General features: G+C 41.3%; 1 protein-coding gene across 1 annotated transcript in view; it reads left to right on the forward strand.

The window, feature by feature from the left end:
• The window catches only part of FAM13A (family with sequence similarity 13 member A), a 270449-nt gene that overhangs the window by 39251 nt on the left and 207274 nt on the right, over nucleotides 1-23924 (forward strand). The window contains exons 4-6 of the mRNA XM_089652312.1: nucleotides 17972-18122; nucleotides 20447-20524; nucleotides 20794-20865. Of these exons, the coding sequence (XP_089508438.1) occupies nucleotides 17972-18122; nucleotides 20447-20524; nucleotides 20794-20865 (301 nt within the window). The remainder of the gene's footprint in view (nucleotides 1-17971; nucleotides 18123-20446; nucleotides 20525-20793; nucleotides 20866-23924) is intronic.

Below are 23924 nucleotides of genomic sequence, written 5' to 3' on the forward strand. Positions count from 1 at the left end.
ATCACAGTACCACACTTGAATTCACTGAGCTCCTGAGAGCGACCCATTCTTTCACAAATGTTTGTAGAAGCAGTCTGCATGCCTAGGCGGTAGATTTATATACACCTTGGAGGTGATTGGAACACCTGAATCCAATCATTTGGAGGGGTGTCCCAATATTTTTGGCAATAGTGTGTGTGTGTGTGTGTGTGTGTGTGTGTGTGTGTGTGTGTGTGTTAAAAGAACACATTTCCAGGAGTGAAAACTACATTTATTTTTTTTTTCTACATACTCCCCTGCTATATTTATACACTTATCCCAGCTTTTAACTAATACCTGGAAAGTTTCGCCATAGAAAGATTTGTCAGTACGCCTGAACCATCCTAGAACAGCCTGCTTCACTTTGTCATCATTGTGTTCACCGTTCCCATAGAAAGATTTGTTTCTTGTGCAATTTCACGACAAATCTTGCATTAATTATCCAGGATCAGGTGTTTCACTCACTGAATGTTCACAGGAATGACTGCTGTGGGCTGGGAACCACCGTGGCCGGGATAGTCTCTGGCACACATACAGTATATGGCCATCTTTTGAAATATTTACACCATTCAATCGTCTTACTGCGGCTGAGCGTCTCATCACTGTACTGTGCTTGAAGTCTTCTGTAGATATCCTTAAGTTTAACGCCTTCCTTCACAAGAAACTTCATTACCTCACACTGTTCTATGCACGCACAAACACGGTTGTCTGCCATCTTGATTACCGGTCTATGGACTGGCCCACCAATCGGTAATAGGACACACTTGCCACTTACTACTGTGTGTAGTACTGCCACGCCAGCATCCTTTTTTGTACCACTAAATGAAAAGTCCCTTTTTGACTTTAACACCGTGTGTGTATCTAGTACTGCCGCCTTGCAGCACTAGGGTTGTTAGTTTGAATCCCAGCCATGGCAATACCTGCCTGGAGCTTGCATGTTCTCTCTGTGCCAGTGTGGGTTTCCTCCAGGTACTCTGTTTCCCTCCCTCACTTCAAAGACATGCTGGTAGGTTGATCCGCTCCTGTCTAAATTGGCCCTGGTATGTGCATTTATGAATTTGAATTGGGGACCTTAGATTGTAAGCTCCTTGAGAGCAGAGATTGATGTGAATGTACAATTTATATGTAAAACGTTGTTTAAATTGAGAATGAAATCAATAAATATTGGTGTGTAGCTAGAATAAAGTTTCCAGATTTTTTAAATTAAATCTGGGGACACCCTACTGACCTTGCCCAAATTAATGTGTCCTGTGTGCTGTTGGCTGCAGATTTAATTGAAATTTTCTTTCCCCTCACCACCTCCATTCATAGAAGCTGTGATATAGCTATGCAAGATCACCAAGATATAGCAAAACTTTTTTTTGTTTTTTTTTAAGAAGGTAAGCTAGAAAGACCCTATTGCAAACTAATTAAGGTTTGACGAAATTCACAAGAAAAAAATCACAAATGCCACTGTAAAAAACACAGTAGTAAGTAACGCAGAGTTCAGAGGACAAGAGTAAGTAATGCAGAGTTTGGGGGTCAGGAGTATGTAAGGAGATGTCAGGGGTCATTATTAAGTAATGCAGAGTTCGGAGATCAGTAGTATATAAAGAGTTCAGAGTAGTAAGTAAGCAGAGTTGAGAAGTCAGTGTAGTAGGTAATGCATAGAACAGGATTAAGTAACGCAGAGTTCAGAAATCAGGATTAAGTAACACCGAGTTTAGAGATCAATAGTTTGTAAAGCAGAGTTCAAAGTTGTAAGTAATGGTAATTGCATGGTCATGCAATGCTGTACCCAAACTAAATTATATGTCCTTTTTGTCACTCAAATAGCTTTCTTTCGGTAGTATTTGATCACCTGTGTGCTTTTTATTTATTGTAATATAAACAAAAAAAGACCGAAAATTTTGAAAAAAAAAACGGTATTTTTTACTTCTGGCTATAAAAAAAAATACATATAGTAAACTCAAATTTCATTATAAATGTAGGCCAAAATGTATTTTGCTACATGTCTTTTCGTACAAAAAAAATTCCAATAAGTGTATATTGATTGCTTTGTGTGAACGTTATAGCATCTACAAACTATGGTATAGATACTGCAATTTACACCATTTTTTGCTATACATCTCTACACTAGTTTAACAATTGTGCAGTCTTGCAATGCTGTACATTAAATGTATGTCCTTCTTTTTCACACAAATAGAGCTTTCTTTTGGTGGTATTTGATCACCTTCTGAGGTGTGGGTTTTTTTTTTTTTTTTTGTTTTGTTTTGTTTTTTTTGCGTTCTAAACAAAAAATGAAACTTTTGAAAACAATATTTTCTTATTTTGTCACAAACAATATCCACAAAACTCAGTCATAAATTTTGGCCAAAATTTATTTTTCTACATGTCTTTGGTAAAAAAAAAAAAAAAATACAAACTATAGTATACAGTAGATAATGGACTTTACAGAGCTTTTACTTTCGAACTGCCCTTCACATTTCTTGAGGTGCTAAAATACCAGGACAGTATAAATGCTCCCAAATGACCCCTTTTCAGAACGTAGACACCCTAAGCTATCTGCTGAGAGGCATGTTGAGTCCATGGAAGATATTTTTTTTTTTTTTTTTTTCCCCCACAAGTTTTTGGAAAATGAAAAACTTTTTTTATTTTTTTTTTCTTTACACAAAGTTGTCACTTAAATGATATATTGCTCACACAAGCCATGGGTATATGTGGAATTACACCCCAAAATATATTCCGCTACTTCTACTGAGTATGGGGGTACCACATGTGTGAGACTTTTTGGGAGCCTAGCCACATACAGAAGCCTGAAATTCAATGACCACTTTGAAAGCCTGAAGGTGCGTAACTTCCTCACTACCTATCAGTTTCAGAGGCCCTGAAATGCCAGGATAGCACCAAATGACCCCTTTTTGGAAAGTAGACACGGAATTTAAAAAGAGGCATGGTGAGTATTTTGCGGATCTTGTTTTTTCTCAAAAGGTTTTGAAATATAAAAAAAAAGCAAAGAAACAAGTTTTTTGTTTTTACTTCATTTTCCAAAAACTTGTGGCAGCAACTTGCTGACATACACCTCCTACAACTGACAGCGGGGGGGGGGGACGCGCACAAGCGCGCTCTAAACCCGGAAGAGCAGAGCGACGTATGGGTTGCCTGCAGCTACCGCCCCTGCGCAGTACATTGCGGGCGAGAAACTTTTAAAAAGCGTGCCAGTGAAGCCAGTGCTGAGCTCCTCCTGAATTTGGAGCAGTCTCCTGTAGGCAGTGGGATGAGAACATGTTGCAGAGGGAGTGAGTGGCTATCTGCATTGTCAATGCTGATTTGCAAGCCTGCAGCTTGTCAGTCAGTACCTGGCCATACCTCCTCCTGCCCATTGCTTTCTGGATTGACAGCACTGCCTCTGTTGCTATTTAAAAAAAAAAAAAAAACCTCCCACTGTTAGCTGCAGTGTCTAGACTGGATCAAGTGAGGCATAAATGAGATTTGGCTTCATCACAGAAGGTAAAGGAAGTGTGGTGTTTTTGTTGTGGTTTTTTTTTTTTTTTCTTTAACCACTTGAGCCCCCCCTTAATGACCAGGCCTTTTTTTGCTGTTTGGCGCTGCACTAATTCAAATGATAATTGCGCGGTCATGCAATGCTATACCCAAACAAAATTTACGTCCTTTTTTTCACACAAATAGAGCTTTTTTTGGTGGTATTTGATCACCTGTGCGCTTTTTATTTTTTGCGCTATAAACAAAAAAACAACAAAAATTTTGAAAAAAAACAATATTTTCTACTTTCAGCTATAAAAAATATATCGTAAACTCAAAGTTAGTCATAAATTTAAGCCAAAATGTATTCTGCTACATGTTTTAGGGTAAAAAAAATCCCGTGCATTAGCGGGCAAACTGGCGCTATCTAGGAGGGGCGCTAACACTATCGGAAGTCACTAGTGACACTAATACAGTGATCAGTAAAAATCTGTTCACTGTAATCAATGACACTGGTGACAGGGCAGTGAAGGGGTTAACTGGGGGGGGGCGATCAAGGGGTTAAATGGGATTTCTGGTGCACTAGCGGGCAAACTGGCGCTATCTGGGAGGGGCGCTAACTCTATCGGAAGTCGCCAGCGACACTGATACAGTGATCAGTAAAAATTGGTTCACTGATCAGTGACACTGGTGACAGGGCAGTGAAGGGGTTAACTGGGGGGGGGGGCGATCAAGGGGTTAAACGGGATTACTGGTGTACTGGCGGGCAATCTGGCGCTATCTGGGAGGGGCGCTAACTCTATCGGAAGTCGCCAGCGACACTGATACAGTGATCAGTAAAAATTGGTTCACTGATCAGTGACACTGGGTGACAGGGCAGTGAAGGGGTTAACTGGAGGGGGGGGGCGATCAAGGGGTTAAACGGGATTACTGGTGTACTGGCGGGCAATCTGGCGCTATCTGGGAGGGGCGCTAACTCTATCGGAAGTCGCCAGCGACACTGATCAGTAAAAATCGCTTCACTGATCAGTAACACTGGTGACAGGGCAGTGAAGGGTTAACTGGAGGGGGGGGGGGGGCAATCAGGGGGTTAAATGTGTCCTAGAGTGTTCTAACTGTAGTGTAGTGCTTGTGTACTCACTTTTTGGATGTCTTCTTCTCTGTCTGGAACGGAATGTGTCCAGGCAGAGAAGAATGACATCATATCCTGCCCTGTGTATGTCAACACAGGACAGGATAGGACAGGGACCGATCATGTGATTTCAGCCAGAAATCACTGGCTGAAATCTAATGATTGATCCCTCCTGGATCAAATAGTGTCACCCGCGGTTCGGCGGCCCCCTGCCGGCGAAAGTGTCGGGAGCGCGGAACCCGTTTTTTAAACGTGGTTTTGCGCTCCACTGCCGCCCTGCACACGTATATACACAGTGGCAGGGTGGCAAGCGGTTAAGGCTTCTAGTAGCTGGATTGGGAACTAGTTAATTTTCATTGCTCTGTTTCAAATGCAGCTTTATGCATCGATGTACCTTTTTGGATATTATGGTCACCTGCTAACTCGGCACCATCCACAGGGAGCTTAACTTTTCAGTAAGACACAGAAGTTGAATCCAACGCAAAAATCTATGACTGACCTGTATTTTACAATTTATCTTTGTTCTGTGGACTAAGTATTGATTTGTGAATTTTTCCCATGCTTTGTCTTCTGTGTATGTTCTCTTGTATTGGCTCATTTCAAGCTTTTCATTTCTCATAAATCAAAAGTGTGTGTAGCTAGTTATATATGTCATGTCCTACTGGCGTACATGGTAGTCTTTCCATAGGGTTGTTACAACGGATGTGTTCACATGACTGATATGGTTAAACAGAAACTCACTTGTTACCAGTATCACATAATCAAGTTTGCAATATACTAAATTATCAGGTTATTTACTGCTCTGTTAATGCTCATGACTCATGTCACCTTTGTGTAGGGAACCTCTGCACCCAGTAGCAATATACCTCGTGTGCATTGTTCACAACCGTATGAGTTGCTACCTCACCGACAACAACCTTCTTGATCCTCTACAGTCTGGATTCTGCCCCCAGGATTCCACTGAAACTGCCCTACTAAAACTCACTAATTACACTGTTCAACAGGTAAAAAGTTTTGGGCATAAAATTAGCTAATCTTACATAATTTTGGGGTGCTGAAAACGAAAATGACCCTAAAAAATGTTGATTGGCTCTAGTTTCCATGATATATTCACCCATCTAATGACGTAAGCCATTCAAAATTATGATGCAACTTCAGCTGCATATTGCGCAATTGATACTGGTGACCAATAGAAAATTGCATGTATACTGAGATGATGCAATATTAGCCTTTAATTGCATCACTTCACTGCATAAAAGCTGCAGTATCTGTAGCTGATTGTAGTTCGTCTTTACATTTCGTTTTATGCTTATATAGGCTACTCAGTAATGCCTCGAACTTGTGTGAATAAAGCAGATAATTTCTGCTATATCTGTGGTGAAATAACTTTTATCTCACAAAAAAGGAGGATAACAGGAATGATTAAGAAAGCCTACAACTTGTATTTTGGCTGCAAGATAGGAGACCAGGACAAGAGCTGGGCACCACATATATGCTGCAATTCTTGTGGGACGGCACTGGAGCAATGGTTGAATGGAAAAAAGGCATCTATGCCTTTCGCTGTGCCAATGATTTGGAGAGAGCCAACAGATCATGTTAGTAATTGTTACTTTTGTATGGTGCCTCCAATTGTAAAAGTGCTAAATAAGAAGAAAAAGTTATCTGTGCACTATCCAAATATTCCATCGGCAATACGTCCAGTTCCTCATGGAGAGGGGCTACCAATTCCTAAAGCACCAGAATCCTTCGTGGTTGAGTCAAGTGAGGAAGAACCAGAAGCATGTAGTCACGTGCAGTTGTAAGAGATAGCCCTTTCCTCGAATACAAGAGAAAAGCCAAGAGAAGCAAAACCGACACAAACTGAAGACAAAACTAGTGAGAATCCTAAGTATTAAAATGATTCAACTTAGCTTATGGCTATAATTTTTCTTGGTAATCCTATGCAATATATTATGCCATTTAGGCTTTGTTATGTAGTCAATATCACTTGCTTTATATTTGTGGAAAGACATCTATCTATATAATTATTGTGCATTATGTAGTCATTACGCCTATAGTAGAAAACTTTCCGTTTACAGAAAAACTAGAGCCAATTGACAAATTTCATTGTTCTATTTGAACTCTGAGAACTTTGAACTTTGAGAATGTGAAATTCATTAAGAAATGGATCCTTTTGTTTCCAAAACTGGCAAAAAATAAAAATTTGTTGAACAGTGTTACCTACTAACTGCTAAAACCAATGGCCATTGCTCCATACTCATTTTTCTTGACCTTTCCGCTGCCTTTGACACAGTTGACCACCCTCTCCTCCTCAGTAAACTCCACTCCATTGGCCTCTGTGACTCTGCTCTCTCCTGGTTCTCCTTTTTACCGTTCTCAGTGCACTTTCAGCATCTTGTACAACTCTTCTTCCCATTGGGGTACCCCAAGGCTCCGTCCTTGGGTGCCTCCTTTTCTCTATACACCTCCTCCCTGGGCAGGTTGATAACCTTCTATGGCTTCCAATACCACCTCTATGCTGATGACATCCACATCTCTCCACTCCCCAGCTCACCCCTTCAATCTCCTCATGTATCACAAATCTATTAAGTGACATATCAATATGGATGTCACACCACTGACTTAAATTTAATCCTTCTAAAACTGATTTTGTAATATTTCCTCCTCCCCGATCCTCTACTCATGACTTTACTATTCAGATCAACAGCTCAACCATTGGTCCTTCCCCCTCATGCCAGGGTGCTAGGTGTAATCCAAGACCTCTCCTTTTGGCCCCACATCCAATCACTGGCTAAATCCTGCCTCAACCTCTGCAACATTTCCAAAATCTGCCCCTTTCTGACACCACAAAACAACTGATCCACGTCTTGGTTATATCCCGCCTTGATTACTGCAACTCCCTCCTCACTGGTCTACCGTTACACAGGTTATCCCCCCTTCAGTCTATTCTGAATGCTGCTGCTAGATTCATACACCTTACCAACCAGTCAGCGACTGCTGCTCCTCTCTGTCAATCCCTTCACTGGCTTCCACTAACCCAACGTATAAAATTCTAAATACTATCCACAACATAGAAAGCCATCCACAACACTGCCCCTAGCTAAATCACCAATCTCATCCGCAGATATCGTCCAAATTGCCCGCTCCGCTTCTCCCAGGACATCTTGCTCTCTAGCTCCCTCATCACCTCCTCCCACTTTTGCCTCCAGGACTTCTCCGGAGCCTCTCCCATCCTCTGGAACTCCCTACCCCAGTAAGTCAGGTCAGTCCGCACCCAGTCTGCCTTTAGGCGATCTTTGAAATTCACTTATTCAGGGAAGCCTACCCCACCTCCACCTAAGAACTGTACTTTCCCCTACCGCTATCACCAAATTGTACCACCTCCCCCTTCCTTTTAGATTGTAAGCTTCACAAGCAGGGCCCTCCTATTCCTTCTGTACTGAAATGTATTGTAATTGTACTCTCTCCCTTTTATATTGTAAAGCATTGTGCAAACTGTCAGCGCTATCTAACTTCTGTAAAATAATATTTTCCAGCACGTTACAAGTCAGCTACTACTGCTATGCAAGCATCTAGTGGTATTCATGGATCAGTAGCCACTGGAACCAATAGTTGGAGTTCTCATTGGAAATTTTGGCACAGAAACCTTTCTCTGTAATATTTGCAGTGCGCTGGCTCGGTTTGGTTTTATTATTTCTCCATAATAGGGTACTGTTTTATAACAACATAATTTCACCATTCCAACACTAGGGCTAGCTGCATGGTTGCCAACCTCCTGAAGTGAAATTTACTGACCTGACACCAAAAGTTTAGTGATGGTGCCATTTTTTTTTTTTTTTTTTTTTACTGCCACATAAAAAGTTTGTGACAGAGCCATATATTCTACTGACAGTTAAAAAAATTAGCCAAAATGACCATTTTCAGTGCAAATATCAATATTTAAGCTACAAATATGTAGCTAGTGCTATTGGCAACGGTATAGCAAAAGGTAAAAAATATTTCTCCTTTTTACATGAAGGTCCAGTTAATATAACCCAGCATAGAGTTCCCCCTTACATCAGAGTCTGTAGGGTTCCCCTTTACAGTTCAAGGGGGAACACCGTGGACCCTGATGTAAAGGGGAATGCTGCAGATCGTGATGTAAAGGTGACCTCTGAGGTAAGAGGGTCTCTGGTCAGCAGAGCCCCCCCACCCCTTACATCAGAATTTGCAGCATTCCCCTTTACATCAGAGTTCCCCTTTGTAGACCCTGATGTAAAGGGGCTCTCTGCAGATCCTGATGTAAAGGGGAACTCTTCAGGTCCTAATGTAGAGTTCCCCCTTGCACTGTAAGGTGGAATCCTGCAGACTGTAAAGGGGACTTTGATTTAAGGAGGAACACCGGGAACAGGGGAAGGGGGCTTACTGATATAAGGGGGACTCTTTTTATATTGGTGTCTCCCCTTACCTTAGTATATTAATCACTCCTCCCTTACATAACCCCCTCCCCCCCGACCTCATCCATTGCTCGCTCGTAGGGGCAGGCAGTCAGACACAGTCCAGACAAGACAGTATGGGTAGCTCAGCATCTCCTCTCACCACCTCCTGTTGAGTCGTCTTCTCTTCCAGCGACCGCTCCAGCTCCCGATGGGAGGCTTTCCTGCCTCTTGCTCCTGAGTCTCGACTCCCCCTCCAGTTCTGGCGGCTGTGTGATTCATAAAGGTGTGTGATGCTTTATTAAATATCAATACTGTATATTGATTAACCACTTTCCATCTGGAAGGTTTTATGCCCTTCATGACCAGGCCATTTTTGCTATTCAGCACTGCGCTACTTTTAACTGCCAATTGCTCGGTTATGCAACACTGTATCCAAATTACATTTATATAATTCTTTCACGCAACTAGAGCTTTGTTTTGGTGGTATTTTATCACCACTGGGGTTTTTTTTTTTTTTCTTTTTTGCTACATAAACAAAAAAAAAGTCCAAACATTTTTGAAAAAAGTGATATTTTCTACTTTTTGTTATGTAAAACATCCACTAAAATCAAATTGCTTAATAAATTTAGGCCAGAATATAGTCTGCTACATTTTGTTTGGTAAAAAACCCAAATCGGTGTATATGTTAGTCTGTGTGAAAGTTATAGAATCTTCAAACTATGGTATATGTATTTGAAAATTGACACATTCTAATAAACTGACGAATCTCATTTCTTGAGGCTGTAAAATGTCAGGACAGTTCAAATACCCCACAAATGACCCCTTTTTTTGCATAGTAGATTGTCCGAGGTAATTGGGAAGAGGCATGGCATAACGATCACATGATCCCAGGGCTGCTCAAAGTGGCCGCAATCCGCTGTGTCCAATAGGAGCGGCACACTTCGAGCCCCAGGCTTGATGATGTACATGATACGGCCTGCCTGTGCCACCCTCCTGCAGTAAATGCACTGTGGGTGGGCGGCAACTGGTTAAGCATACACTAGAATTATCATAAATACCAGATATTAAAATTCTAACAAAATACAAACCATTGTCCACACCAGACAGTAATGAGAAATATTACCTAAATGAATAACCCCCAATATATATTTTTACTGTGACTCAAATTTAAGATTACTCAGACTATTAGTAGTATCACCTTTCATGTACCATTCTGTATATTTATATTTAAATTTCAAAATAACTTGTATGTCCTCCTCCAAATGTAGAGTTTTTAATCTACAATTGTTATGCCTCTTAAAGTGTTTTACCTTGAGAATAATTTGAAAGTTCCACACATAGTTTTTCAAAATACAGCAGATTGTTATTTCTGGAGGGGAGGCATTAGTAATCCAGTTCCTCATACTAGCTGTTAATAGACATATATTAATCCACTGCTGATTAGCATGTCTGTTCCTTTTACCCATTGCCTCCGCTTGACCACAACTGAACAGTACAATTAAAGGGTCTTTATGGACAATTGCCACACTCTGACAGCTATAGGCATAGCTCCCATAGGCAGGGGAATGATGGGATTTTTAGTTTCAGCACAGCTGGAGGTATGCTTACCCCTAGATTTGGTTTAAAGCCCAATCAAACACTGTTTACATCAGCTAAATACAATTCAGGTTCATCAAAACAGTGTGTCTTACAGTGGGGAAGAAGTGGTTTTATTGCAGAGGTCCGACATGCACGCCAGCTTGTAGTTCTCAATGAGCTGCGAGGAGGGCAATGGTAAGCACTCTCCTAATTCATCTTCTTGGACTTCAGTAACTGTCTGCCCATACTGAGATTCTGCAGAAACCTGACTATGCACCCGTGATCTGCTATACTCTTAAGCTCTTAAGAAAAACAATAAATGTTTTTACCTGCAAAATATGTGCATTTATTTTTTTTTTTTTAAGGTGAACATTGCTTTAAACTGAGGGTTCAATTAGGCATTACATAAGAGAGTAGAAAACATGATGGATCAAATGTTGTCTATTTGCATATACTCAAGCATGTTCACGTGTGGTAATTGTGACATGCTTAGCAAGTTGGGGAACATAGACCATAACAATGAGTACTAATGTAAATTCCCATAGCGAAAAATGTAGTTTGCATTTTGTACTGTTGGATATTCTGCTTCCTCAGAGCAGTGACTACTACTGGGAACAATTTGTGCATCTTTGCTAATGTAGATACAAAGGGGTTGATTTACTAAAACTGGAGAGTGCAAAATCTGGTGCAGCTGTGCATAGTAGCCAATCAGCTTCTAACTTGAGCTTGCTCAATTAAAGTGGAGCTCCACCCAAAAGGGGAAGTTCCACTTTAAGGCTTTGTCTCCCGCTCGCCATTAAGGATTGGCATCTTTTGAGGAGGGGGTACCCGAATTTGACAGGTACCCGCTTTCACTTTCGGTGCGATTGCATTAGGAGATCGGAAGCGGAAGTTGTCGTCCTCTCCTCCCTCCCTGTAGTCTTTTGGGACCCGTGACAGGTCCCAGAAGACTACGGGACCATTCACAAAGTGCAGCACTACTCGTGCATGCGCAGTGGGCAACCGGCTGTACAGCCACAAACTGTCACTGCCGGCTACCCACATTGAAGATGCTGGAACCGGGGAGAAAAGAAGGCTGATTAAACCAACTGTGGTGAGGACACCACTGGACCAAGGAACAGGTAAGTGTCTGTATTTTAAGTCAGCAGCTACAGTTTTTGTAGCTCCTGACTTTTATTTTTTTGTTTAATTCAACTGGAACTCTGCTTTAAGCTTTGACAAAAAACCTGGAAGCTGTTTGGCTACCATGCACAGCTGCGCCAAACTTTGCAGTTATAGTAAGTCAACCCCAAAGTGTACCTCCCTTGAGTTCTTCTGACAGGTGATTACTATCTACTAAGGTGTGTAGAGTTGGAAAGCTTAGTCCAGCATGATGGTATTTAGCCAGGTTTCATGAGGAGAAAGACGCAACAGTTCCTCATCTTCCAACAAACATTCAGTCTTGGTCTTATCAGATCCACTTTGTTACCCAGTGAACAACCTGGTCACATTAGTTCTAGAGTTAGCCAGCTAACAATCCTGAAAGGTGTGTGTGTATATGTATGTGTGTGTGTGTATGTATATGTGTGTGTGTGTGTGTGTGTGTGTGTGTATATATATATATATATATATATATATATACAGTTGCAAGAAAAAGTATGTGAATCCTTTGGGATTACGTGGAGTTTTGCATGAATTGGGCATAAAATGTGTTCTGAACGTCATCTAAGTCACAACAATAGAAGAACACAGTCTGCTGAACATAATACTACACAAACATTAGATGTTGCCATGGTTTAATTGCACATAACATGTAAACATTCACAGTGCAGGGAGGAAAAAGTATGTGAGGCCCTAGCTTAATGACTTCTCCCAGAGCTCATTGGAGCCAGGAGTGAGCCAACCTTGACTCCAATCAGTGTGATGATATTGAATGTGTTGCTGACAGCTGTCCTGCCCTTAAAAAACACACACCTGTTTTGGGTTTACTTGTTTAAAGAAGCACTGTCTGACGTGAACCATGCCTCGCAGAAAAGAGCTCTCAGAAGACCTACGATCAAGAATTGTTGACTTGCATGAAACTGGAAAGGGTTACAAAAGTATCTCCAAAAGCCTTGATGTTCATGTGTCCACGATAAGACAGACTGTCTACAAATGGAGAAAGTTTAGCACTGTTGCTACTCTCCCTAGGCGTGGTTGTCCTGTAAAAATGACTGCAAGAGCACAGCGCAGAATGCTGCATGAGGTAAAGAAGGATCCCAGAGTGTCAGCTAAAGACCTACAGAAATCTCTGGCACATGCTAACATTTTTGTTGACACATCTACAATAAGGAAAACATTAAACAAGAACGGAGTACATGGGAGGACACCACGGAGGAAGCCATTGCCGTCCAAAAAGAATATTGCAGCACGTTTGAAGTTTGCAAAAGAGCACCTGGATGTTCCACAGCACTACTGGCAAAATATACTGTGGACAGATGAAACCAAGATTGAGTTGTTTGGGAAGAACACACAACACTATGTGTGGAGAAAAAAAAGGCACAGCACACCAACATCAAAACCTCATCCCCACTGTAAAACATGGCGGAGGGAGCATCATGGTTTGGGGCTGCTTTGCTGCCTCAGGGCCTGGACGGATTGTTGTCATTGATGGGAAAATGAATTCCAGAGTTTATCAAGACATTTTGCAGGAAAACGTACGACCATCTGTCCGCCAACTGCAGCTCCACAGAGGATGGGTGATGCAACAGGACAATGACCCAAAGCATACAAGTAATTCAACAAAACAATGGCTGCAACAGCACAGAATACGCCTTCTGGAGTGGCCCAGTCAGAGTCCTGACCTCAACCCGATTGAAATGCTGTGGCATGACCTTAAGAGAGCAATTCACACCAGACATCCCAAGAATATTGCTACACTGAAACAGTTTTGTGAAGAGGAGGGGTCCAAAATTACTCCAGATCGTTGTGCAGGTCTGATCTGCAACTACAGGAAATGTTTGGTTGAGGTTATTGCTGCCAAAGGAGGGTCAACCAGTTATTAGGTCCAAAGGTTCACATACTTTTTCCTCCCTGCCCTGTGAATGTTTACATGTTATGTGCAATTAAACCATGGCAACATCTAATGTTTGTGTATTATGTTCTGCAGACTGTGTTCTTCTATTGTTGTGACTTAGATGACGTTCAGAGCACATTTTATGCCCAATTCATGGAAAACTCCACGTAATCCCAAGGGGTTCACATACTTTTTCTTGCAACGGTGTGTGTATATATATATGTATATATATATGTGTGTGTGTGTATGTATGTATGTATGTATGTATGTATGTATATATATATATATATATATATATATATATATATATATATATATATATATATATATATAATATTTTTTTTTCTTTTTTTTTTTTTGTAGGTGGTCTATATTTCTAAAATCTCTATTTAAAACTGTCCTAAAAGGAAAGTTATAGTATCTCTTCACCTGTCACAAAGTTACCTAGTTGATTTTCAAGTGACAAGTCCAATGTTAATGCATTTCCCCCCAAAGACAGGTTACATGTAAATGATTGTATAAATTCCCCATAGTGCTACAGGTTAATAGTTCAATTGTGTATTACATCATGACATGGTAAGACCTACAAGAAAGCCAGATTAGGATGGTAAAGGATTACTCAAAAGGGAAAAGTTGGGTCAAAATTGAAAATTAACTTAGTGGAACTAATTTGAGGAAAATTATATGGGTGCCAACACAACACAATATAGAGGATTAAAAGATAGCACAAGTTTATATACTTTAAATGTCTTAAGTGTGTGGGATATATTGCACAAACAAATGAAGTGGGATTTTAATTCTTTATTAATGCCACTAAGGAACACAGTGTTTTTCCCTCTGGGTAAGGAGGAGATTACAGGAAAATGGTTTAAGAAGGAGGATGTCCAGTTGAGAGACATAATGGTGGGGGGGAATTGAGAACACTTAAGGATTTGGAAAAGGGGGAAATTTTCACTAAGATAGATGAGTGGCGGTACCACCAATTTAAAACATTTTGTTGGGAATCTTCTGAAACCCTTGAGAATTAGAAAGGATTGGAACTTGTTAGAGGTTGCTGGAATCACGGGGAGATGGGAAACACGGCACTGCAAAAATATATAAGATTCTCACTGAATTAGACACAAACACAAAGCCAATGTATATAGCAAAATGGGAAAGATTTGGGGGTTGGGATAGAAGAGGATAAACAGAACAAAATATACAGATTAACTCACGAGAATATAAGTATGGGAGAGGTGGAAATAAATTATAAGTATTTGATAAGATGGCACATTTCACTGAATGTTGAACACAAGATGAGTGGGGAAAATTCACCGTGGTGTTGGCGGGGGTGTGTAGAGATAGGCACTTTATATCACATGTGGGAGTGTCCAAAAATTCAATTATTTTGGAAGATAATAGTTCATTTAATTGGGATGATTACTGGGACGAATATGGGATTAAATCCAGAGATTTGCCTATTACATAGTACAGAGTTATCAGTGAATAAATACAAGGAATCGGGTATATGGTACTATCTAAATGCAGTAAAAGGTTTGATACCCAGGTTTTGGCGTAAGATAGAGGTGCCGAAGGAAGAAGATTGGGTAGATAGAGTGAACCAGATTTGTAGGATGGAGAAACTTTATCATATGCAGGAAGACAAGATGGAGTTATATTATGTGAAATGGAAAAAATGGGAAGAATTTGTACTGAAGGCAAAAGATATATGAAGCTTTAGGGTGTGATATGTGAAAGAGCCTCTTACTTTTGTAGGGAAGACGTCGAGAAATGCAGGGTGGGTAGTATGGAGGGGGGGGCGGGGGCAGGGAGGGATGGAAGGGAATTTAGTTGGGAGGGGGTGGGAAATAGATAAAGGAAGGGAAAAAAGAAAAAATAATGGTTTTGTATGTTTTATGAGAATATGATGGAAATATGTAATTTTTTTAAATCTGGAAAACTAATAAATATTTAAATAAAATAAAAAAAAAAGATGGTAAAGGATTACTTATTGGTATTAGTCCAAAAAGTACACTGACTTTAAAAAAAACCCTTTAGAAAGAAAAACAAATTCTGAGCCAGAAACTATTACCGGTGTTTATATTATAAAGGCCTTTCAAGGACACTAGTAAATGAATTAATTTCTCCCAGAGCATACGTGGTACAGTGCAGTACCTATTGTTGTCAGCCTCACTGAGCACCCAATACGGGGACTGCTCCTGCAGCCTGTCTGTTCAGAGCAAGGAAGGCTGCTTCTCCATAGCTCCAGTCATATGACATAGCCAAGGAAGTACTTCCCTTACTCTAAACTGCTCTGCACTGAGTGTGTTTTACAGAGGGGGCAGAGCTGTATCTGGGGGGGGGGGGGGGTTGGTTGTACTGGTGGAAGGAGAGCTCTACTGGGGTGATGAAGGAGCTGTACTGGAAGGGGAAGAGCTGTAGTGTGGGAGGGAATCTATACTAGTGGAAGGGTGGCGAAGGAGTTTGTCTTGGGGGGGGGGGGGGGGTTGTACACTGACACTGACCAATTCCCTACATCTGTGCGGTATGTTGTGCACTCCTAAACCCTGCATTACACACTTTTGACCTCTGTAGTCTATACATTACTCACTCCTAACCACTGTGAGGTGTGTACCTCTGACCCATGTGCTCTGTGAGACATGTACTCCTGACCCCTGCACTTTGTACTTTGTATGTTTAGCATTCCTGACCCCTGCTTTTGTGAAATGTGTACTCCTGATCCCTGCTGTGTCATTCTCCCCCCTGACTCCTGCTTGTGTCTTGTGCACCCCTGCTCCCTGTGTCTTACACTCTCCTGACCCCTGCATTAATTACGCCTGACCCCTGCACTCTGTTACATATGCCTGACTCTTGTTCTCTGTGCTTTACTTACTCCTGACCCCTGCACTTTGTACTTTGTTTAGCTTCCTAACTCATGCTTTTTGAGATGAGTACTCCTGATCCCTGCTGTCGTTCTCACCCCTGACTCTGTGTCTTGCGCACCCCTGCTCCCTGTGTCTTACACACTCCTGACCCCTGCATTAATTATGCCTGACCCCTGCACTCTGTACACACTCCTGACCCCTGTTCTCTGTGTGTTACGAACTCTTGTCCCCTATGCAAAATGCACTACTGAACTCTCTGCTTTGTACGTTACGCAATCTTAACCCTTGTGCTTTGTATTTTCAGAGCTGCACTTAAAGCAGAGCTCCACCCAAAATGGGAAGTTCCGCTTTAAGGCTTCCTCCCCCTCTCACATTTGGCAAACTTTTTTTGGAAGGGGAGGGAGTGGGTACCTGGTTTTGACAGATATCTGCTCCCATCCTCATGCATGCACAGTGGGCACCCGGCTGTGAAGACACAAGCTACCCACAGTTAAGATGCCAGGGACTGGCTTCGGATGAGCACAGCACGGGATATAGGGGCAGCACAGTGGCTAAATGGTTAGCACTTCTGCCTGGCAGCACTAGGGTCGTTGGTTCGTATCCCAGCCACGGCACCACCTGCCTGGAGTTTGCCTGTTCTCCCTGTGCCTGCGTGGGTTTTCTCCAGGTACTCCTGTTTCCTCCCACACTCCAAAGACATGCTGGTAGGTTAATTGGATCCTGTTTAAATTGTCCCTAGTATGTGTATGTATGATTGTGAGTTAGGGACCTTAGATTGTATGCCCCTTGAGGGTTAGGGACTGGTGTGTGTGTGTGTGTGTGTGTGTGTGTGTGTGTGTGTGTGTGTGTGTGTGTGTGTGTGTGTGTGTGTGTGTAAAGCGCTGTGTAAATTGACGGCTCTATATAACTACCTGAAATAAATAAATCTAGGGACAGGTAAGTGTCTGTTTATTAGAAGTCAGCAGCTAAAGTTTTTGTAACTGCTGACTTAATTTTTGCAAAAATGACTGGAGCTCTGCTTTAAGTCCCTCCCAACTTTAATGCAATTTTGCCACAAGCACATTTACCGTGCTGTACACTTCACCTGATTTCCCCCCCCAAGGAGAACAAATATTATCTATGGCTCTTTAATGGGGGATAGGAGAAGGTAATAGGTGTCCTTTGTGCAAAACCATTAGGCACAGTTGTTGGTAAGAAGTGACTTTTCCCTATACAGCTAGTGATGACACATTTTTCCTTAATCCGTAAAAGTCATCTCGCTGTATGTAAAGATGATACATAGGATAGGATAGTATGACCCTAAGCTAGATCTAGTGAAGTAAACCAATTTCAATGTAAAGAGGTGATAAAGGCAGGTATCAATCGCTTTTGAGCGCCAAACGTTGTGAGCCTACCGACTTTAGCCAAGGAAATCCTGCCTTGTAATGATCATAAGATTATTGTTCATTATTTTCCTTTCTTCTAGTGTGTCTCCAGGCTTTGAGGGTATGAAGCAACAAGAAGTATGCAATAAGATTGTGGCAAAGTTGTTAGAAGATTATTCAAAATTCTTTGAATGTGAGCATACAGAAAAAGACGGTTTATGTGAAGATATGGCCCGGATAATTACAGTAAAGGTAAATAAAACATGAGTACCTTTTTTAGTCTTTCCTTCTCTAATATTCATCTGTTAGGGATTTATAGAAGAGCATTAAATCCTATGCTTGAAGCAAAAACTGCTTAACACAGGATAAAGAAGCTAGATTTGTGAAGAAAAATATAATCATAGAGGTTTTGAAAAGTTATAAATAGCCTACACATAATACTGTAGATTGTCCAGAAAAAGTAACATAGGTAATTATTATGTTCACAAACCTCTCCTAACATACAGTATTAGCTGCTGAAGTGTTCCTGTTCCAGCACAGTGGAATACTTTTTAGCTTTCATAGAAAATGGACTGTAAGTAGCTGCTAAGCAAATAGCTGAAGCTTTGCAGATCCATAGGACAAATCGTCATAACCAAATAGAAATCATTTTCCAACGGCCCCGTGTTCATGGGTGCTGTCACATATCTCTCAGGTTTTTGAAATGAGAAAAAGGGACATCTTTTAGCACAATGCACAGATGTTAACCACCTTTTTGTAGTGTGCTGCCTTGAAGAAGGAAAAAAAAAAAAAGGTTCATGTCTGTTTACCACTTACCATCCAGAGGATTTACCCACCTTTCTGACCAGGCCATTTGTTGCGTTACCACACTGCGTTACTTTAACTGACAATTGCGCGGTCATGCAACACTGCACCCAAATGAAATTTGTGTCACTTTTTTCCCACAAATAGAGCTTTCTTTTGGTGGTATTTGATCACCTGTGCGGTTTTTGTTTTATCTGTTGCACTATAAAATAAACCCCAACAAATTTGAGAAAAAAAACAATATTTTTGACTTTTTTGCTATTAACCACTTGGAAGCCGCACTTAATGACAGCTACAGCACAATTACCCAGTTCTGGGACAGCGACATATAATTAAATGCTATTTTAATTAATTGTTAATATTTTAAAAAACTCCCCTATCCTTCCATGTCTCCATGCTTTTTGCTGAGAAATCATTTTGAAAATCTTCCCCTGGCATTTCTGGCAGTGGCCATCTTGAGTAAGGGCGATTATTCATGTAGTCTTTACTTCCTGGAATCCATCTGCTCTTAGCTCAGACATTTGCTGAGCTGAGAACCCTCCCTTCCCTCCTGAAGACTTCTGGGATGTAGACATAATTTTGCCAAGGCATGGAAACCAGAGAGTAACTGAAGAAATGTAAAAAAAAGTTTAAAACATGTAAATATGATATACTTTCTTATTTACTAATGCTAGCAGCATGTGGAGTAAAATAGTCCATGTTGATTGAGAGAGTGAAGTTCCACTTTTAGAGTGATTCTAATGCTCCATACACAATGAGAATATTGGACGAATGATCGGCCATTTTTTTGGATGTTAGTCTCATATAAAAAATGAAGTGGTTACTAAAGTTAAGAAAACTCTCGTATGAAAGAATACGACTTCGGAAGTGATATAATGTATTGTAATGTATTCTTTCATTTCTGAGCAAGCGTGGTCTTGGTCTTCTGATTTTTTTTTTTTTTTTTTCCGATGACTACTGTACTAATTAAAAGAAAATCGCTTGTTCTGGTATCATGCAAGAAAAATGTTTTGCATATGTCCCTTCAGATACTGTCACCCTCGAAACTTGTGTACTAACATTCAGATTATTATTGGACAATCGCTCCTCGTACGAAAAATTTCATATGGTTTTCTCATGTTTTGGGGCATAAATGTTTTTGTTTTTTTTTTTTGTTTTTTTTTTTTTGTTTTTTTTTTCTTCTTCTCATAACAAATATAATATGTTATACTTACCTGCTCTGAGCAATGGTTTTGCACAGAGAAGCCCCTAGCCTCTTCTCTTCTTTTTGGATTCCCCACCGGTGGTCCTGGCTCCTCTCTCCTGCCGAGTGCCCCCAGTAGCAAGCCTCTTTCTACTCCAGCAGACTCGTTCCTGAGCCAAGCTCCTGTGAATGTACATTGTTGCGCACGGCCCCACCCCATGCTCTCTCCTCACTGGCTGTGGTTGAGTGCAGCAGAAGCCAAAGGCTTCCGCTGCTGTGTGAGGCGCAAGAGACCCGGGAGAGTCGCTGCTCTCATGCACATTGCTGGATCAAGTTTGGGATCACATAAGTATAAGGGGGGGAGCTGCACCGAGAAGGTTTTTTTCCTTCATGCACAGAATGCATTAGGGTAAAACAACCTTCTGCCTTTACAACCACTTTAAAATAAATCTTGCCATATTCTTCATAAGAACCTAGCTTACATAGGGGCCAGTGTATGTTCCACCTTGTATTTAGTGAATTCTGCAATGAAAATGTTTAACCTTTGACATGCTACGAATGTTAATGATGTACTTGTACTTTATCACAGGAATATAATTCAGATAAGCAGTTCATTCCAACCATTTCTGATGAAATTGAGGTTCCTGCTATATCTCCACGAATAATGGTAGGTTTAACATTTTTAATAAGGTATGTGTAGTGCAGGGGTTTGAAATGCGCAGAAGCTCCCAGCAACCAACTTTGGTTATAAGCTCTTTCAGTAAACAGGCTAGTAAAAATAGCTTCTGGCTGGCTGCTGGTGGGGCAGGCACACAGCTAGCATTTTCACTTCAAAACCCCTGTTAATTTTCCCCTAAAGTATTAATATAGTTTAGTAGTCTAGGTGCCCACTGTATGACTGTAATTTCAGTTATTAATATTTTATATTTAACACAGGTGCATTCACTGGAGCAGGCACTGAAGACAAATATTGATTTAGACAACCCTAAATTATCACCAAGGTTAAAGGTAGGTACAGTAGACACCACCCCACTTTCAAATGATTTAATTCAAGTATTTTTAGTTAAGGGTACCATTAAGTTGACACCAAATAGTTGTTTTTTTTATTTAATTTTTTTAAATACCAAACATGTTATACTCACCTGCTCTGTGCAGTGGTTTTGCGTAGAGCAGCGCCAATCCTCCTTCTTGGGTCCTCCAGTGGAACTTCTGGCTCCTCTCCCCCCCCGAGCAGTGCCTCCATAGCAAGCCACTTGCTATGGGGGCACTGATGCATGCTCGGTCTCGAGCCCCACTCTGCGTTCATAAGCAAAGTGCTACTCTGACACACACACACACACACACACACTCCTGCTGCAGTATTTTCAGCCAATGAGGAGGCAGAGACCTGACAGAGCCGGGGCTTCTGTGTACATCGCTGGACCGGGATCTGGCTCAAGTAAGTACGGGGGGGGGGGGGCTGAGTGGGCTGCTGCATGCGCGCACACACACACTGAAGATTTTTTACCTTCATGCATAGAATGCATGACGGTAAAAAAAACTTCAGTCTTTACAAACACTTTAATGTACTGTTAAGGCTTGGTGTGAAGGAACTTGACTGGCCTGACCTCAACCCCACTGAACACTTTTGACAAAAGTAAGCCACACACACTGGTCAGAATTTTTCCAAGTTTAGTAATTAGAACTGATGGATATCTGCTCCTCCTTTTTGAAGTGTTTCATCCAAAGTATGAATTTAAAGCATAACCAAACCCAAGAACCTTAGATGTGGTGGCTGCAATAGTTTTAAATTTTTTAGGCTAAGAACATTTTAAAGGAAGTACAGAAAATGCCTGTCACTTCCTGTTAGATGAATTGGAAGCAAAAATAATATCTTTCTTGTATAAACTTCTAATCTAATCAACAAAGGCAGACATATTCAAAGTCCAGCCTGGGTAGCTACCATACCATGGCTCCTTTCATAGATGCACTTGAGGTGTAAAAGTATTCACCCAGAGTCAGGAAGAGTGTTATTTGCAGGATTACTAGATGAAAAGGAAAAAAATATCTGGGGAAAAAAAGAAAACTAAGGCAGGCAACTCGTCTAAGGACTTGATAAGCTACTAAATATTTTGTTTTTGGGTTTAGGATTGATTGAAATGTTGGTTGCAAGCCATGTCTTTTCATGTCAGATCAATATCTGACCTTACAAATGCTTTTATGCCTGAATTGACACAAATTCCCACAAACTCCGAAATCTTGTGAGAAGCCTTCTCAGAAGAGCATAATTCAAAAAGGGAAGGGACTGGTTATATATTAATGCCCATAGTTTCCAAATGGAATGTTCAACAAACTGATAGGTGTGATGGTCAGGTGTCTAAAAACGTGAAATGTACCTTTTTTGGTCCATTGAGTCTCCTTGTTACGTTAATCACTTGCGCGCCAAGGACATACCTGTACGTCTTCAGGTTTGAATGGTTATACCGAGGCCATGGCTGAAGCCATGACCCCAGTATTTTTTTAGCCTGTGATGCTGAATAAAGGAAAAATGGTCCAAGTGGCTAATAAGCTGCTGGATTGCTTTTACATTTGGTGGAAGGGGGTTTCCCCCCCCCCGCACGCTGCCTTCCCAGGCTCACCTGTCCAACCAAGGAGCCCAAGTCTGAAGCTGGTGGTTCTACCGTCTGATCATAAAGATGATCAAGGACCAGATTGTCCCCGATCATCTCTATGGTCTAAGAAACTGTAAGCGACAGGTATTTTGTCACTTCTTCAGGTTTCGGTTTAGTGTAAACAGTCTGTTGCTGGCCTATGAAAGCATCAGATCATACTGATCTAGGTTTGATCTGATTCTTTGAATTGCAGAGGAAAGATCTGGGGTCTAATAGACCTCAGATCTCTCAATAAAGAGGACCTGTCACTGCTCCAGCTATTACATGGGATGTTGTTCATCCTATGTGATGGCCATGAAAGTGATTTGCTCGCACACAAAGGCACATGCAAACGGGTAGCTTGGGCATATGCAAATGGTTTACATGTGAGATATTGCCGTGTACGGTACAGCAAGAGCAATAATTCCAGCACCAGATCCCCTGTGTAACTCAAAATTGGTCATCTGTAAAGGCTTTTAAAGCACCATCTATGCAGATTTTTTGCCACTCCACAAGCGTATATGTTGGGGATTTATTTACTTGGTGTAACATCATTTTTTTGTATTTTACCAAACAATTGGGTATTATATTGTGTTTTTGTGCATTAAAATTCATTAAAGTGTTTTTTTTTTTTTTTTTTTTTAATTGCGTTTGATAAAGTGCTGCGCAAATACTGTGTGACATAAAAAATTGCAACACCCAACATTTTATTTTTGAAGGCCTCTGCTTAAAAATATATAATGTTTGGGGGTTCTATGTGCTTTTCTAGCAGAATACAGGATCACGAAGTACAATCAGGAGGTACTGTGGCACCCACAGAGCAGCAGAGCGCATGAAGAAACAAAGGTTCCCTGTGGGGACCCAATTAGAATGAAAGAGAAAATGTCTCCAACTGTCTGTCTCTCCTTCCTGGAAGGCAATCTGCCCATAAGAAAAAAAATCAGCAAGACTGGGCAAGACCTCCCACAGCCCAGCAGATAAGCCAGTGGTGTTAAACTCAATTTCAATGCAGGCTGCATCACCATTATGGTTGCCAGATGTATCTGTAAGACTAGATGTCCAGAGCTCCCCACCCCATCATCGGATGTCAAGTCTCCCATCCTTACATCACAGTGCACCCCCTTACCCTGTACTGCTGCCAGGAAGAAGCTGGGGGTCAAGCTAGGAAACAAAGTGCAGGGTCTGAAGGAGGACCAGAGGAGGGCTGGAGTCAGCTGCTGGAGTCTGCTGAATGCTGAGACTAGGGGAGGCAGAGATGAGAGGGTGAGGTGGCTGCACGGAGAAACTCAGTTTCTGTAGGAGGAGTTCTGTCCTCCTCTCTGCAGCTGACTGCTGAAATAAGGATGGGGGTGGAGACCAGGGGGAAGATGGTGTTCTCGTAATGGGACACAAAGGAAGGATCCAACTTAAGAGAATACTCGCACTGGGCCTGACAAT

Source organism: Staurois parvus, unplaced genomic scaffold (assembly GCF_062004578.1).
Source record: "Staurois parvus isolate SC_StPar_1 unplaced genomic scaffold, SC_StPar_1.0 ptg000679l, whole genome shotgun sequence".
Taxonomy (NCBI): domain Eukaryota; kingdom Metazoa; phylum Chordata; class Amphibia; order Anura; family Ranidae; genus Staurois; species Staurois parvus.